Here is a 19,412-nt window from a genome sequence, read left to right on the forward strand (position 1 = left end):
ACTTAGGACTGAAACGGCTGGGTCATATGGTAATTTTTTTTGCTCAGCTTTTTAAGGAACCACCAAACTATTCCATACCAGCTGCTCCATTTTACATTCCCATTAGCAATGCATGAGGATTCCAATTTCTCCATTCTTATTAATACTTATTTTGTTTCTTCCTTCCCTCCCTTCCTTCTTTGCTCTCCCTCCCTCCCTCTCTCTTGTTCCTCCTTCCTTCCTTCCCTCCCCCCCTTTCGTTTTCTTTTCTTTTCTTTCTTACATTACAGCCAAATTGGCAGATGTGAAGTGGTATTTCATTGTTTTTGATTTGCATTTCCCTAATGACAAATGATGCTTATTGGCCATTTACATATCTTCTTTGGAGAAATGTCTATTCAAATCCCTTACCCATTTTTTAATTGGGTTGATTGTTGTTGAATTGTAGTACTTGAAATATTCTGAATACTAGACCCTTATTTGATATATGATTTACAAATATTTCTCCTATTCCATAGGCTGTCTTTTCACTTTCTTGATAACGTCCTCTGATGTACAAAAGTTTTTAATATTGGCAAATTCCAATTCGCCTGTGAACAGAGATAGTTTTACTTCTTTCTTTCCAACACAGATGCATTTTATTTTATTTTTGTCTAATTGTTTTGGCTAGAACTTTCAGGACAAAGATGAATAGTAGTAGTGAAAGCAGGCATCCTTGTCATGTTCTTGATCTCAGGGAGGAAGATTTGAATATAATGTTAGCTGTGGGTTTTTCATAAATGCCTTTTATCATATTAAGGAAGGTTCCTCTATTCCTAGTTTTCTGAATGTTTCTATCATGAAAAAGTGCTGGATTTTGTCAAATGTCTTTTGTGTCAATTGAGATAATCATGGTTTTCACCCTTCATTCTACTAATGTGGTGTATACTGCATTAATTTTCTTAGGTTGAATCACTTCTGCGTTCCTGGGATAAATCCCACTTAGTAATGGTGCATAATTCTTCTATATTCTATTGCATCCAATTTGCTAGTATTTTGTTGAGACTTTCTGCATTTATATTGATAGGAGATATTAGCCTGTAATTTTCTTTTCTTTTTTCTTCTCATGTCTTTTTTCTGGTTTTGATATAGGTTAATGCTGGCCTCATAGAGTAAGTTAGGAAGTGTTCCTTCCTCTTGATTTTTTTTAAGACTTTGAGAAGAACTGGTGTTAATTCTTTTATTTTTTAAAAAATATTTATTTATTTATTTGGCTGCATCGGGTCTTAGTTGCAGCACGCACAATCTTCATTGTGGCGGTGGATCTTTCGTCGCGGCAAAAGGGTCTTTGTTGCAGTGCACGGGCTTCTCTCTAGCTGTGCTCAGGCTTAGTTGCCCCACAGCACATGGGATCTTAGTTCCTTGACCAGGGATCGAACCCGCGTCCCCTGCATTGGAAGGCAGATTCTTAACCAATGGACCACCAGGGAAGTCCCTATCTTCTTTTAATGTTTGGTACAATTCACTACTGAAGTCTTCTGGTCTTGGACTTTTCTTTTTTGGAAGGTTTTTGATTACTGATTCAATCTCTTTGTTATAGGCTTGTTCAGAATTTTAATTTTTTTCTTGGGTCAGTTTAGGTAACTTGTGTATTTCTAAGAAATACCTGTCTGGTGTGGTTTTAATTTTAAGTGGGGAAGCAAAGCACTGTGAGATGTAGCAGATACTGCTGGCTCCCTAACCAAGTCATCCTTCCCATCTCATGCTTGTTGGCAGAACCCTGATTTTGTTAGACACTGACCCCCTTCTCATAGGATTCATAAGTAAATCATGATTAGTTTAAGCCAATACTAACATGGTGATCCCATTCAGATTGCCACTGATTGATTCAGAGGTCAACAAATGACCTAGCTCTGGTTAATGAGACTCAAGGGTACGTCAGCTAGGTGGTTTCTGAGAAAGGCTCCTTTGTCATTAGAGATAAAATATGGTCTTTCTTCTGCTGGACAATGTGGAATCTGCATGTGATACCTCAAACCACAGCAGCAGTCTTACAACCACTGGGGACAGAGGAGCCAGAAGATGGAAAAAACCTAGTTCCCTGATAACCTCTATGAATTCTGAATTAACCCATCCTGGAGGTACTCGACTTTGTATTGATTATCTTTTTAATCAAATTCTTTGTATTTTTAGGGTGCTGTGTTTATGTAGAGGGCTATTATCTTATTTGCTATACATGGGTTTATGACTTTTTTGTGGATTGTACATTATCAATATCCCTTTTTTATCAACTAATGGTTTTTATCCTGAATTCTGCTTTTATTGTTAATATTATTGTCTAGGGGTATTTTCTTTTAACAATATATAGCTGGGTTTCATTTTTTATTTATTTTATTATTATTATTTTTAAAGAATTGTTTTATTTTTAAATTTTTGGCTACGTCGGGTCTTAGTTGTGGGATCTGCCTTGCAGCATGTGGGATCTTTTGTTTGCAGTGCATGGGCTCCAGAGCATGCGGGCTCTGTAGTTTGCAGCACACGGGCTCTCTAGTTGAGGAATGTGGGCTTAGCTGCCCCGTGGCATGTGGGATCTTAGTTCCCCGACCAGGGATAGAACCCACGTCCCCTGCATTGGAAGGCAGATTCTTAACCACTGGACCACCAGGGAAGTCCCTGGGTTTCATTTTTTAACCTTCTTGGCAGTCGCTGTTTCTAGATAGGGGAATTGAGCCCATTTACATGGTCATAGTTGTATTTGGTTTTAATTGTTTCACATTTTTCAGTTATCATACTTAGTTATTTCCTCTATTCTCTTTGCTTATCTATCTACCTTGGACAAGTTTCCAATCATTCTTACCCCTATTCCCACTATTCTAATTTGGAATGTCTATCGTATTTTTCCATTAGTCAATTTATTATATACCCCTCCCTAGCAATGACAATGTTTGAACATTAAATGACAGGCATTCATATTCCCCTTACCAAGATGAGACCTTTATAATACTTTCTTATACTACTACATTTTCCCAAATGTTTATTTTTAAAATAGGCTATTATATAATATATGCCCAACAGCAAGCAACCTGAACATAATAACATGAGCCTCAATTTTCCATCCAAAAAGGTTTTTTGCTAACTTGAATACATCAGGTTTTAGGGATATATATGATAACATTTTGAAATTTATAATATTTAAATCATCTTTATGTTATGTTATAAATACATATTTAAAATCTAAACTAAATTTTCAAAAATTCTCCTTCTTGTAATTTATGAAATGTGACCCAAACTATTCACATGCATCTTAAAACATTTATCTTCATAATCACCAAACTACTTCTGAGTCATCTAACAGTTTTTCAGAGTAAAACATTTTCACTTGCTTGAAAATCAGCACTTTTGAGTCTGGTATCATGTCCCTAGAAACGTTATCCAAAGGTACCAGCAACCATTTGCAAAGCATTAAGACAGTTGGGCTTTCCCATTCCACCTAAGATAAGTAGACACCCATAATCTCCACAACCAAACCACTTAATGCATCACATTTCAAAGTAATATTCAAGAAGCCAGTTAATAAAGATATCTAACACAACTATAAGGTTATGACCCCTAGAATAATTCTAAATTTTGTGTTAAATTATGTTAAATTCCATTACTTCCGTAAAAAGAAAATTCTGCCAGGTGACCTCTATGAGCTTCCTGGTATTGGCACTGGCTGAGTTTCAGGCTAACATTTCTTTCCCAAAGAGTACTTTGTTGTTCAAAACAAGAGACTTGAAAGAACATCACATAACGTGAGGGATTTTGTAAGGCAACTATTTTTTCAATTTTCAGGTGGAAAAAACACAAACAAACTTATCTTACATTTAACAGTATGTGGTAACTGAGAATTTCTGTCTTGGTATTTCTAAAATTTCCCTTTCATTTCCAGTTTGAAAAAAAATCCTTACATAAGACATATTACAAATTCACCATTTGTTCTTCATTCTTTCCACTCCATTATGTCTAACTATATATTACAATATTCACTGCTTACCACTGTTTCTACACCATCTTCCCCTGTCGTGAGATTTGTTACTATTGAACTTTTATTTGGTCAGAGATATTCCTTGACTATTTTCCTCAGATAAAGTACCTGGAGGTATATTTGGTATCTACAAATTTGAAAAATTTGAATTTTATCCTAAAAGTTTGTGAAGTGTAGTATTTTCTCAGTAATTGAGATACTGCTCTTCTCTCTTAGCTTCTAACTCCTATTTATCCTTGGATTTCAAGAAATTCACCTGCTTCGGGTTCAAGGTTCTTTTTCAATCTAGATTCAAGTCTTTTCCCTCCAGTTCAGGAAGTTCCATTTTTCACTTAAAATCCCCAAAATACACCAAAATAATAATTGTGGTTATTTCTAGGCAGCAGGGTTACAGATAATATTTATTTTCTTCTTCATAGTTTTCTGTATGTTTTCAATTTGTTTGGTAATAGACATGCACATGAGCAGAACAAACAAAGCTATTAAATAGAAAGCAAGTAAAGTAAACGAAACTAGGCAGAGTCTTCAAGGAATAAAACAAAGACTGAGAAATGGTACCAGGTTTAACAAGCAGAGTCTCTGACATTTGCTCTATACTGCTTCCATGCCAGCCCCAGATTAGAGAATGGTTTTGTGCTATTAAAGTTAAAAACACACTGTTACATTAGGCTCAAAGCTCCTGGGATTGGCTAAAGGATTTCATTAGTATCTGTTCTCCAAAATAATCCTCTCCCAAATCAGTTAAAAGCTAAGTAAGAATAATTTAATTTTTTTCAAAAAATACTACTATAATAATAAAAATTATCTTAACGGCTGTAATGGCCAAGAATTTAGCAAGCAAAGCCGTGTAGAAGCAAATTTTATTTTGAAATTTAAAATTCTTGAGAACAAGATGTCTAGGTATACAGGCAGTAAGCGGGTATAAATAGCTTTGTTTCTTGGCACAGGTATTTTCCTATTCACATGTGCTTGTTCTGAAAACAGCCCGAGCACTCACAGTATTTACAGTTACCTGTCCAATATTCCCCTCTCCTCCTTCCTTAATGTAGACCCATGAGTTCATTTGGGGCAGCAAAATGCACAGTTAAAAACGTTTTGCTCTCCAGACCACCTTATACTGGTTGGAGGATGTGCAGAATGTGTCCCAGTTTCCCAGTTTCAAAGAGAGGTAATAAGTAAAGAAGATAAGGCTAGGCCTCTGGGAAAGCTATTTTTTCTGACTGGAAAAAAAAAAAAAAGGAAAAGGAAGCAGACTCAACGGGCATGAGCCCTTTGCCCTTCTCCTTGCCTGTAGCATTTGCAAACATAATGACGTGAGCTACATGCTAAAGATGACAAGATAGGAAAAAGAAGAGGAGCCCTGGTTCTTTGAGAAAACTAAATCTTTTGGTTATATTAATGCAAAATTTATATAAGAGCCTTAAAATCAGACAGATAGGAGAAATGTTAGTTATCTGGATGGAATAAATCTTCTGACTTTGTGCATAAAAAGCAAGCACTTACAAGAAGAAAATGTTTTACCTTTTGGTCAAAAGACTGCTTGCAGTGAAAGAGCAATCTACAATGAAATCATACAAAATGGGTTTTCTGTTCTAAATTAACTAGTTCATACACAAAGAAACATTTAGCTAGACCCTAAAATCCCTATGAGATAGTCTAGTCTTCTATTCCTAGGACAGGCAGAAGTGGGGAGGAAAGATGACACAGATTATCAGTACTACAAATTACAGGCCCAATAACAACCCTTTTATAGTTTCTGCACACAAGTATTACTATAATTTATCATAAATATCTGTGGGTGGGGCTTCCCTGGTGGCGCAGTGGTTGAGAGTCCGCCTGCCGATGCAGGGGACACGGGTTCGTGCCCCGGTCCAGGAAGATCCCACATGCCGCGGAGCGGCTGGGCCCGTGAGCCATGGCCACTGAGCCTGCGCGTCCGGAGCCTGTGCTCCGCAACGGGAGAGGCCACAACAGTGAGAAGCCCGCATACTGCGAAAAAAATAAAAAAATAAAAAAATAAAAAAATAAATAAATATCTGTGGGAAATTATCCTAAGCTCCTAAAATATTATTTATAATTAAGTTTGCACATTATAAAATTAACTTCAGGATTTGAATGTTTGTCTAACACAGGTAAGCCCTGTATAAAACGGGGTAATAGCCTCAAAAGATTGAGCAGAGAGAGCTTTAGTCAATGGTAGCATAAATCAACAATGGTTTTATATAGAAGAACCTGTATTCTAGTTCTGAAGAGGTGCAGATTTAATTAACTCATCTCTAAGGTACAAAAAAAATATGACCCCTTATTCAAAAAAAATAGAAGACTATCAATTCAGTAACTGACCAGACTCTAGTTAACTTAGGACAAAGAATTATTTTGTTATTTTTTAAACTTTATTTTGATTTCCCTTTAGTTTCATATAAAAATTCTTTTTAAGAAATGTCAAATCAAATGGGGGGGACAGAGAGAAAACCTACATGAAAATAGCTAAAACTAAATGTTACATATACAAAAATAATAAAGACAGTAAAATCAAAGAGTTGCTTCTGGATTTGCTTGCCTTTCATTTAAGTACATCTGTTAAAAAATGTATTTTAAAGAAAGGTTAGGGGGACTTCGCTGGCTGTCCAGTGGTTAAGACTTCACCTTCCAATGCAGGGGTGTGGGTTCAATCCCTGGTCAGGGAGCTAAGACCCCAGGTGCCTCGCAGCCAAAAATCCAAAACATAAAACAGAAGCAATACTGTAACAAATTCAATAAAGACTTTAAAAAAAATTGTCCACATCAAAAAAAAAAGAAAGGTTAGGGACTTCCCTGGTGGTCCAGTGGTTAAGACTCCACGCTCCCAATGCAGGGGGCCCAGGTTCGATCCCTGGTCAGGGAACTAGATCCCACATGCCACAACTAAAAACAAAAGATCCCACGACTAAAGATCCCACACACCTCAACGAAGATCCCGCAAGCAGCAACGAAGATTCCCGCGTGCCGCAGCTAAGACCCCGTGCAGCCAAATAAATAATAAATGAAGATTTTTTTAAAAAAAAATTATTTAGAAGTAAAATAGTAAAATATTAATCAGGTTATGTACAATTCCAGAAATGTAAACAGAGCACAGTAAAAACAAAACAAAACAAAACAAAACAAAACAAAACAAAACACACACACACACACACACACACATAAAACCCAAGAAGGGACTTCCTTCGTGGCACAGTGGTCAAGAATCTGCCTGCCAATGCAGGGGACAATGGTTTGATCCCTGGTCCAGGAAGATCCCACATGCCACGGAGCAACTAAACCCGTGTGCCACAACTGAGCTCGCACGCCACAACTACTGAAGCCCATGCTCCACAACAAGAGAAGCCGCCGCAAGGAGAAGCCCACACACCACAACGAAGAGTAGCCCCCGCTCACTGCACTAGAGAAAGCCTGCATGCAGCAACAAAGACCCAACACAGTCTAAAATAAATAAATAATTTTTTTAAAAAAAGCCACTAATACCATTACAGCATGTAATTAAAGGACTGTTCCAACTTACCTCACGCAACATTCTACTGCACGAAACCAATGAAGCATCTCATCATGTAGAGTACACAACTGAAGGCAAGACAGGAAAACTTTCTCAGCATCACTGTACCAGCCTGCATCTGAAAGAAAGCCACCTAAGGGACAAGAAAAACCAAAAACTTTAGATAATTTAATAAATCACTTGAAAGCTAAAATGACATGCTTACAATGATTATTACCTAAAATGAAAAAACCTCTGTTTAGTCTGAAACAAAGATACTAATTGTGAAATTAAAAAAAAAAAAAGGAACTCAAACTAGGGAAATTAGATCAAAGTTGAGATCCTGAATAAGGAGTAAAGAGTTTTTGTTTTGTTTTGTTTTTTTACTTTCGGCTGTATTGGGTCTTCATTGCTGCGCGCGGGCTTTCTCTAGTTGCGGCGAGCAGGGGCTACTCTTCGTTGCGGTGCGCGGGCTTCTTGTTGCGGTGGCTTCTCTTGCTGTGGAGCACAGGCTCTAGGTGCGCGGGCTTCATTAGTTGTGGCACACAGGCTCAGTAGCTGTGGCGCACAGGCTTAGTTGCTCGGCGGCATGTGGGATCTTCCCCAACCAGGGATCAAACCCATGTCCCCTGCACTGGCAGGCGGATTCTTAACCAATGTGCCACCAGGGAAGTCTCAGGAGTCAAGAGTTTTAGCCTTGGGCTTCCCTGGTGGCACAGTGGTTAAGAATCCGCCTGCCAATGCAGGGGACATGGGTTCGATCCCTGGTCTGGGAAGATCCCACATGCCTCGGAGCAACTAAGCCCGTGTGCCACAACTACTGAGCCTGCACTCTAGAGCCCGCAAGCCACAACTACTGAGCCCACTCGCCACAGCTACTAAGCCTGCGCACCTAGAGCCGGTGCTCTGAAGCAAGAGAAGCACCGCAATGAGAAGCCTGCGCACAGCAACGAAGGGTAGCCCCCGCTCGCCCCAACTAGAGAAAGCCAGCACATCAATGAAGACCCAATGCAGCCAAAAATAAATAAAATAAATAAATTTTAAAAAAAAGTTTTAGCCCTCCAAATGTACTTCATCACATAAGAGTTGACATTTTCCAGCTAATTAACCACTATATTTAGTGATTTGTCTAACATTTTAATCATGCAGGGTAAACATAACTTTCCAATCTCTCCATACCCAATCCCAAAGAGGATAAAGACATCTGAATAAACTTAATCTCCTTAGCATAACAGCACATCATAGAAGATAGACAGATAAAAGAGACAGTAGTGCTTGCTCATCTTAATTTTTTTTTAGCAAAAAATTAAACTGCTGTCCTCCAACAGTCGTAATGGGGCATGTGGGCATCATTTCCTTAGGATACTGTCCATTTTTTAGAGGCTCCTGACCCGCTCCTAATAGTTTAATACATTTTTTGATAGTGTCAACTAATCTTAATAGTGTCAATAGTATCTGGGTCAAGAAAAAATGTATTTTGCTCAGACTGGTGTTTCATGTTTAATTAAAGCTATATGAAATGAAACAAATATTTAACTGGAGAGAAGTGTGCTTTAGAACACTTTTTTATCCCCCCAAATATGACATTTTAGGGTCCTCACTGAATGACTGGAATAATGAGATTATAATATTCATATGAAGCAACCTCCTACTCATTATCTCAACATATTGTGCACTGTGTTGGGTTATTAGGCTATTATCTCTCAGTTTCAAACCAACCCTTCTAGACTGTTCTATGACACTGGGCTAGGACTCTATAACCACATTTCTCCTCTGCCAGCTGGCTCCCTAGTAGTCTCTACCAAAGAAGGCACTAGAGAGAAAGACTGTAAGGCTGGAGAAGTAAGAGACACTCCCTGCTAGCTTCCAGTTTCTGCCAGCAACGCCCCTGCTAACAGCAGTGTCCCAGGGTAATGTTTCTTTACTCTGGCAGTGGCAATTCATCTCAGTAAGCCAATTCCAGCTGCAGTTTTCCAACACTTACAGAACTTGATTCACAGCACCCCATCAGAGAGACACTAGTACCAGCCAGTCAGGTGTCCCTCCTAGAGGTCGAGATTCTAGACCCACGAGCTCCCTTCTCAGAACTCTGAGGCACCTGTACCAGCCAAGCAACATCCCAGCTCTGCGAGGTACCTCCTCAAGCTTCTTTTTTTTTTTTTTTTCTTTTGGCCACGCCATGCAGCCTGTGGGATCTTAGTTCCCCGACCAGGGACTGAACGCTGTGAAAATACTAAAGACCTTTAAATTATATACTTTAAATGGGTGCACTGTACGGTATGTGAATTATAACTCAATAAAGCTGTCATTTTTTAAAAGTTTCCATCATGTATACTTCTGGTATGAAGTGTTTTCACTGTTTTGGTAATTTTAGGATCAAGACTGATAATATAACTGAATCTGTTAGGACTTGGTTCTAACTCCAGGATACTTGTTCAATCTGGCTCCTTACAGTGGCCAGACTGGTACAAGTGAAGAGACAACAGAGGACCTCAGTGAACATTAGCCTTCCTGCCTTTCAGCTTCCTTGATACTAAATATCTCCCACATAGATTTTTACATGACTACCTAGGACTAAGTGGATGTCAATATTAACATTCATCTAGGTCACGAACACTCTATTAAGAGACATTCTTTAGTCACAATTCTTTGTTGCAATTTATATTCCACAGGACTATCAAAGGATAAATGCTGAGGGTTGTTTTCGGAAAAGAATGTTCTTAAGTTCCTCCTAGCAAACTCTCTATGACCACTACAAAAAAAAATTTTTTTCCTAATACTGAAGGAAATGATCATGAAAACTTGGCAAAGAAAGTGAATGTGCACGTGCCAAAGAGAGAGAGAGAGAGAAAACATGCACACACACACACATTAATGTGAGAAGTTAAAAATGAAAGGTAGAGCTTCCCTGGTGGCGCAGTGGTTAAGAATCCACCTGCCAATGCACGGGACACGGGTTTGAGCCCTGGTCCGGGAAGATCCTACATGCTGCGGAGCGACTAAGCCCGTGCACTGCAACTACTGAAACCCTCGCGCCTAGAGCCTGTGCTCTGCAACGAGAGGAGCTACCACAATGAGAAGCCTGCGCACCGCAACAAAGAGTAGCCCCCCACTCCCCGCAACTAGAGAAAGCCTGCGTGCAGCAACAAAGACCCAATGCAGCCAAAAATAAATAAATAAAATAAACAAATTTATAAAATAAAAAAATGGGCAGAGGATCTGAATAGACATTTTTCCAAAAAAGACATACAGATGGCCAACAGATACATGAAAAGATGCTCCACATCACTAATCAGGGAAATGCAAATCAAAACCACAATGAGATACCACCTCACACCTGTCAGGCGGCTGTCATCACCAGAAAACAACAAATAACGAGTGTTCGCGAGGGTGTGGAGACAAGGGAACCCTCCTGCACTGCTGGTGGGGCTGTAAATTGGCACAGCCACTATGGAGAACCGTGTGGAGGTTGCTCAAAACATTTAATATAGAACTGCCACATGATCTAGCAATTTCACTTCTGGGTATTTATCCAAAAACGGCAAAAACACTAACTCATAAAAGATATATGCACCTCAGTGTTCAGTGAAGCATTATTTATAATAGCCAAGATATGTAAGCAACCTAAATGTCCATCAACAGATGAATGAACGGATAAAGAAGGCGTGAGATATATTTACACACACAACGGTGGAATATTACCCAACCACAAAAATTAAACATAAAAAAAAAAGAAAAGAAATCTTGTGACAACACAGATGGATCTAGAGGGTATCATGCTAAGTGAAATAAGTCAGACAGAGAAAGACAAATACCATATGATCTCACTTATACGTAGACTCTAAAAATCAAAACAAACAAACAAAACAAAATGAAAATAGACTCGCAGATACAGAGATCAAACAGTTGGTTGCCAGAGAAAGGAGGTGGGGTGTGGGGTGAAATAGGTGAAGGGGATTAAGAGGTCTGAGCCTCCAGTTAGAAAATAAATAAGCCATGGGAATGTAATATACAGCCTAAGGAACATGGTCAATAATATTGTAATAACTTTGTACAGGGACTATACTTGTCGTGGCAATCATTTCATAAAGTATGCAAATTCCAAATCACTATGTAGTACACCTGAAACCAACATAATACTGTATGTCAACTACATTTAAATAAAACACACACACACAAATGAGTATATGTAAAAACCAATGAAAGTTAAATAAGGTCTATAGTCTAGGTAACAGTATTAAACCAGTATCAATTTCCTGGTTTTGATATTGTCTGTAAATCTACAATCATTTCAAAATAAAAATTTTTCCACAAACAAAGTAAAAAGGTAGCAATAACTTGAATAAATAATTGCCTGAGACATACTTATCTATGTAGATTTGTAAAAGCCATACTAAAATGTTATGCAACATTAAACGATATCTTTCTACGTGTATAGCATACAAAGCCTTTTCAGAATCCTTCTCCATTCATGTTTTTAGTATTCTCATACCCATGAGGAAATGGAGATTTACCCTCATTTTAGAGAGGGGAAAACTGAGGTCCCAAAAGGATTAAGTCCCACGTCACAACACACAGTAAGCTGGTGAGAGAGGTTGGTAGCAGCTTGACATGGTAGAAACGTAAGTGGTTTGGAATCACAGCGCCACAGGATTCTAAACTTAGCTCCATTACTATGTGACTTGAGCAAGTTACTCAACTTTTCTGAGTCTGTTTCCTCATTTCTAAAACTCTATTAATACCTTCACATCAGTGGAATGTCATGAGGATTTTCTCGAAAGACAGCATTTAGATACATAGTACAGTACTCAGCACAAAGTTAATGTTCAATATATCACATCTAGTTCCTCTCATAACCTCCCACGTTGACTTTGGGAATGTCCTGTGAGAATCCTTTAATGCCAGCAGGCTTAGTTCTGAGTCATGTCACAGGACAAAACACCCCTCTGTTTTACCATTACTTACCTAAAACAAAGCCAACCTGAATGGCTTTTTCCTTTACTGCAGCATCTGATTCCGCTATGTAAGAGCACCGTCTACTGAATGAGTAGGCTAAGACTGAAGCAACTTTCACACCATGATCCATCAAAGCCTGGAAACAATGATGAAGCAAATGTCTGAAAGAGAAGGAAAAGGTCATTTTTGTTTTTATAAAGGTAACATATTTTGTCCTTTTAGAAAGTGCTAACTTTCATGCACATTGTTCCTTCCTGCCTCAGGAAATTTGCACATGCTGTTCCTTCTACCTAAAAAAGCTTTTCACCACCATCACCTAGTTCTCTCCCCTAAATCGGTTAGACTTCAGCTCAAATGTCACTTCCGCCAGGAGATCCTCCCTGTCTCCTGTCTCCCTCTCTTCACCAGCCTGATGGGGCCACGGCAGGCCTATCCCAGGATCCCCAAGGACCTTGTAGGTTATGTTAAGGCATTTACTCTTCTATCTAGAAGAGAATAGGCAGCCACCAAAGTGTTGCCAGCCAGGAAAGATAAGATCAAATATGCTGGTAGGTCTGGGGCTAGAGAATTATGAATAGCAGCAGGCAGCTTACCTGGGACACAGATGACCTTTGCCCAACAAACAGTGGCCTCATCTTACCTCCCCAGGGTACCTCCAGTAATTCCCTATGGTAGTGTTTTCCAGAATGGGGCATGACTATCACTGGGGGCTCTAGGCACAATTTTAGTGGCATATAACCAAATATTTTCCAAAGATTAACATATTTATTTCAATGGGGATTCAAAAATAAAACTTGTAATCTAAAAAGAAAAAAAAAGAAAGTGCTAACTTGCTCTTCTGAAATAACAGTACCATTATTTTCAAAGATGGAATAAGATAAAAATCAACTGTTTGTCTTATGAATTATGAGGTCATAATAATTCACAATTTAGCCTAGTATCTTTTACTCAGTGGATCACTGAGTGATTCTGTATATGTAAACTGATGACAGTGAAGGATGAAAACAACTTCTAACATCAATCTTAAAAACCAAATTGTCTTGTAATTCAACAATGACCCAATTATAAAATGGGCAATAGACTTGAACAGAGATTCCTCCAAAGAAAATATACAAAGGCCAATAAGCACAAGAAAAGATGCTCAATATCATTAGTGATTAGGGAAATGCAAATCAAACTCACAATGAGATACGACTTCACACTATCTAGGATGGCTATAATACTACTTTTTAAAAAACAGTTGATGGCAAGGATATGGAAAAACTGGAACCCTCATACGTTGGTAATAGGGACATATTGGGTTGGCCAAAAGGTTCATTTGGTTTTTTCCGAAAGATGGCTCTAGCAGCACTTAGTTGTCTTTAGCTTCATTGAAAACAATTTTGTTAGACTGTATGTGACAGCTGTCATATCAGCGTGCACTTAAAAAAATACTTATCAAAATTGGTGAATTTTTGTGTAGCCATTTTAATATTTAAGATGGAAGAGAAAAAGCAACATTTTCAGCATATTATGCTTTATTATTTCAAGAAAAGTAAAAACGCAACTGAAACACAAAAAAATATTTGTGCAGTATATGGAAAAGGTGCTGTGACTGATTGAACATGTCAAAAGTGGTTTGCGAAGTTTCGTGCTGGAGATTTCTCACTGGATGATGTTCCACTGTTAGGTAGACCAGTTGAAGCTGAAAGCAATCAAATCGAGACATTGACTGAGAACAATCAACGTTATATGGTGCAGGAGATAGCTAACATACTCAAAACATCCAAATCAAGGGTTGAAAATCATTTGCACCAGCTTGGTTATGTTATGTTCATTGCTTTGATGTTTGGGTTCCACATCAGTTAAGAAAAAAAACCTTCTTGACTGTATTTCTGCATGGATTCTCTACTTAAATGTAATGAAAACGTTCCATTTTTAAAACAAATTGTGACGGGTGATGAAATGTGGATACTGTACAATAACGTGGAATGGAACAGATCACGGGGCAAGCAAAATGAACCACCAACAACCAAACCAAAGCCCGGTCTTCACCCAAGGAAGGTGATATTGTGTATATGGTGGGATTGAAAGCGAGTCCTCTATTATGAGCTCCTTCCGGAAAACCAAACAATTAATTCCAACAAGTACTGCTCCCAGTTAGAACAACTGAAAGCAGCACTCAATGAAAAGCATCCAGAACTAGTCAACAGAAAACACGTAATCTTCTATCAGGATAATGCAAGACCGCATGTTTCTTTGATAACTAGGCAAAAACTGTTACAGCTTGGCTGGGAAGTTCTGATTCGTCCGCTGTATTCACCAGACATTGCACCTTCTGATTTCCATTTATTTCAGTCTTTACAAAATTCTCTTAATGGAAAAACTTTCAATTCCCTGGAAGACAGTAAAAGGCACCTGGAACAGTTCTTTGCTCAAAAAGATAAAAAGTTTTGAGAATATGGAATTATAAAGTTGCCTGAAAAATGGCAGAAGATAGTGGAACAAAATGGTGAATATGTTGTTTAATAAAGTTTTTGGTGAAAATGAAAAATGTGTCTTTTACCTTTACTTAAAAACCAAAGGCACTTTTTTGGTCAACCCAATAAAACGGTGCAGCTGCTGTGGGAAACAATTTAGGAGTTACTCAAAAAGTTAAACGTAGGTTTACCCTCGTTATATATACATACAAGAGAACTGAAAACATACATCTACACAGAATCTTGTCCATGAGCATTCATAGCAGCATTATTCATAATGGCCAAAAGGTAGAAACAACCCAAATGTCCATCAACAGATGACTAGATAACCAAAACATAGTACCTCCACACAATGGAAAACTGATACAAACAACAGCCATGAATGAACCTTGAAAACATTATAGGCAGAATCCAGTCACAAAAGACCACATACTGTATAGTTCCATTTATATGAAATGTCTAGAGCAGATAAACTCAGAAACAGAGAGTAGATTAATGGTAGGCTAGAGACCAGGGGTAAGGGGAAATAGGGAGTGACTGTTAATGGGTACAGGGTTTCTTTTGGGGATGATGAAAGTATTCTAGAATTAGATAGTGGTGATAGTTGCAAACATTTGTGAATATACTAAAAACTAATGAATTGTACAGTTTAAAATGATGAATTTATGGTATGTGAATTATCTCAATAAAAAAACTGCTTTAAACAAAATTGTAAATAACCAAGTCACTGCTTTGCATAAAGGGGGAAGAAAAGTCAAACTACATGCGTTTAGTTTCACAAATATATTAAACACTTACCAAGGGATCTGGACTTGGTAAAAAGATAACCTGAGAGATGAAAGAGAGGTAGTCCACTAAATCTTTATAATGGCCATCTTTAGAACTGCACAGAGAAATTCAAATCCTAGAAAGCTAACCTTTTCCAGGAGTAAAGAATTTTTTTTTAAGTTTTTCTATGGCCTTCTTGTCCCAAAATGAAACTCTCATCTATTACTTTTTAACAGATTAATTTTTAATTAGTCAACTAACCAAGAAATTTCTCTTAGGCTTAGTACACAGGTCACATCCAAAGGTATCCCTAAACAATGAAATCATGTTAATTTGTTAACATGTTACTTGTTGATTATTTTATCTTCTCTAAAATACAAACTCCATGAGGAAGAGACCTTGTAAAACTTATTCACTGCTGTAACCCCGGCATCTAGAATAGTACTTGACATACACTACGCATTCTAACAAGTATTTACTTAACTTGGCAACATTCATATTAGAGATTAACAATATTTTGTAAAACTATATTATTTTCCCAGAAATGTAGGTTAGGAAAAAGAAATGGCATTTCAAGCAAATTTAGGGAAGAATGCTAAAGAGAACAGCAAGGACAATCAAAGGCCATGTCACCTACATCCACATATAACTCCTACTACATAATAGCCAGAACGGGGTAGATGAATTCAGTCTTTCTTGAACACAAAAAGCAAGGGTGGTTGGTACTGATGGTTTCAAAACAGTACGAATGTACTTACTGCTACTGAACTGTACGCTTAAAATATGGTCACAGTGGTAAAATTCAGATATGTATAGTTTACCACAATTGTTACAAAATGAGTTTACCTTTTATCCAAAGCTCTCAATACTTTAGCAAAAACTTCCAATTCACAAAATTCACTGCCCAGTTGACATAAGCGTCCCTGTTGGTACAGCTGAAATTAAAAACAAACAAAAAAAGATAACATTTAAAATTTTTAATTTAATTTCAATTTCTACTTTACTTATGAATATAATTTGATGGAGTTAATATTTGATGAATTTATGACTATTACTCAAAGTTAAGATTACACAGTAATATCAGGGAAGATGCTTATGCTAAAAGAAATGTAACGCTAACTTAACAAATCTCCATAATTCATAGAGAACACTTTAATAGTTGTACATAATATTTAGAAATTAATATTTGTATAACAGTATACGGTACATGCTAAGTACTAAAAAGTGCTATATAATTACTTTATTTATTAAACACTAAAATCAGTTATACTCAGGACTTCCCTGGTGGAACAGGGGTTAAGAATCCTCCTGCCAATGCAGAGGACACGGTTCGATCCCTGGTCTGGGAATATCTCACATGCTGCGGAGCAACTAAGCCCGTGCGCCACAACTACTGAGCCCGCGTGCCACAACTACTAAAGTAAGAGTGCCTAGAGCCCATGCTCCACGACAAAGAGAAGCCACCGCAATGAGAAGCCCATGCACCGCAACGAAGAATAGCCGCCGCTCGCCGCCAACTAGAAAAAGCCCACGCACAGCAACGAAGACCCAATGCAGCCAAAAAATAAACAAATAAATTGATTAAAAAAGAACAATTATATTCAAAAAACTAAACTTTTTTTTTAAAAAATTATTTATTTATTTTTGGCTGTGCTGGGTCTTCGTTTCTGTGCGAGGGCTTTCTCTAGTTGTGGCAAGCAGGGGCCACTCTTCATCACGGTGCGCGGGCCTCTCACTGTCGCGGCCTCTCTTGTTGCGGCGCACAGGCTCCAGACGCGCAGGCTCAGTAGCTGTGACTCGTGGGCCTAGTTGCTCCGCGGCATGTGGGATCCTCCCAGACCAGGGCTCAAACCCGTGTTCCCTGCATTGGCAGGCAGACTCTCAACGAGTGCGCCACCAGGGAAGTCTGAAACTTTTTTTTTTAAACTTCTTTTTTTCTTAAACAAAACTGGGTAAAGTAAAATTATCAAAATGATAGCAAAGATAATATCCAGAAGCCAGAACTGGTCACTATGCCCCACTAAGGGCTCTTCAGACCACAAAAACCTCAGTTCAGTTCCAGGCATGAAACTTCACAAGCAGACTAACAGTAAATTATATCTAAAGTAATCCAGCATGGCAGGATTTCTGATCATGTCACAATCATTTACTCCTTTTGCCTGACTTTTTTTTTTCTTTAACATCTTTATTGGAGTGTAATTGCTTTACAATGTCCTGTTAATTTCTGCTGTGTAAGGAAAGTAAATCAGCTATATGTATACATATATCACCATATCCCCTCCCTCTTGCATCTCCTTCCCACGCTCCCTGTCTCACCCCTCTAGGTGGTCACAAAGCACCGAGCCGATCTCCCTGTGCGATGCAGCTGCTTCCCACTAGCTATCTATTTCACATTTGGTAGTGTATATATGTCAATGCTACTCTCTCACTTCGTCCCAGGTTACCCGCCCCCTCCCCGTGTCCTCAACTCCATTGGCTATGTCTGCATCTTTATTCCTGTCCTGCCCCTAGGTTCATCAGAACCTTTTTTTTTTTTTAGATTCCATATATACATGTTAGCATATGGTATTTGTTTTTCTCTTTTTGAATTACTTCACTCCGTATGACAGACTCTAAGTCCTTCCAACTCACTACAACTAGTTCAATTTCGTTTCTTTTTATGGCTGAGTAATATTACATTGTATATATGTGCCACATCTTCTTTATCCATTCATCTGTTGATGGACACTTAGGTTGCTTCCATGTCCCGGCTATTGTAAATAGTGCTGTAATGAACACTGACTGTGGTACATGTCTCTTTTTGAATTATGGCTTTCTCAGGGTACATGCCCAGTAGTGGGATTGCTGGGTCATATGGTAGTTCTACTTTTAGTTTTTTAAAGAACCTTCATACTGTTCTCCGTGACTGTATCAATTTACATTCCTACCAACAGTGCAAGAGGGCTCCCTTTTCTCCACACCCTCGCCAGCTTTTACTGTTTGTAGATCTTTTCATGATGGCCATTCTGACCCCTGTGAGGTGATACCTCACTGTAGTTTTGATTTGCATTTCTCTAATGATTAGTGATGCTGAGCCTCTTTTCATGTGTTTGTTGGCAATCTGTATATCTTCTATGCAGAAATGTCTGTTTAGGTCTTCTGCCCATTTCTGGATTGGGTTGTTTGTTTTTTTGATATTGAGCTGCTTGTACATTTTAGAGATTAATCCTTTGTCAGTTGCTTCATTTGCAAATATTTTCTCCCATTATGAGGGTTGTCTATTTGTCTTGTTTATGGTTTCCTTTGCTGTGCAAAAGCTTTTAAGTTTCATTAGGTCCCATTTGTTTATTTTTGTTTTTATTTCCATTACTCTAGGAGGTGGGTCAAAAAGGATCTTGCTGTGATTTATGTCATAGAGTGTTCTGCCTATGTTTTCCTCTAAGAGTTTGATGGTGTCTAGCCCTACATTTAGGTCTTTAATCCATTTTGAGTTTATTTCTGTGTATGGTGTTAGGAAGTGTTCTGATTTCATTCTTTTACATGTAACTGTCCAGTTTTCCCAGCATCACTTATTGAAGAGGCTGTCTTTTCTCCACTGTATGTTCTTGCCTCCTTTATCAACGATAAGACCCATATGTGCATGGATTTATCTCTGGGCTTTCTATCCTGTTCATTGATCTGTATTTCTGTTTTGTTGCAGTACCATACTGTCTTGATTACTGTAGCTTTGTAGTATAGTCTGAAATCCGGGAGCCTG

The 19,412-nt window shown here is 38.2% G+C and overlaps 1 protein-coding gene across 2 annotated transcripts in view; it reads right to left on the minus strand.

Annotated features, from left to right (window-relative positions):
• APPBP2 (amyloid beta precursor protein binding protein 2) overlaps nt 1-19,412 on the minus strand; it is a 70,947-nt gene that overhangs the window by 26,779 nt on the left and 24,756 nt on the right. The window contains exons 1-4 of one of the 2 annotated variants that reach the window (XM_082678213.1): nt 16,523-16,587; nt 15,707-15,736; nt 12,459-12,610; nt 7,524-7,647 (exon numbers count right to left, since the gene is read on the minus strand). In XM_082678213.1, the coding sequence (XP_082534339.1) occupies nt 7,524-7,647; nt 12,459-12,579 (245 nt within the window). In that variant the 5' untranslated portion in view covers nt 12,580-12,610; nt 15,707-15,736; nt 16,523-16,587. Of the gene's footprint in view, nt 1-7,523; nt 7,648-12,458; nt 12,611-15,706; nt 15,737-16,522; nt 16,612-19,412 lie in introns of those variants that run through there. The other variant, XM_082678212.1, reaches the window with a different exon arrangement.

This window comes from Grampus griseus, assembly GCF_964374135.1.
Source record: "Grampus griseus genome assembly, chromosome: 20".
In the NCBI taxonomy this organism is placed as follows: Eukaryota; Metazoa; Chordata; class Mammalia; order Artiodactyla; family Delphinidae; genus Grampus; species Grampus griseus.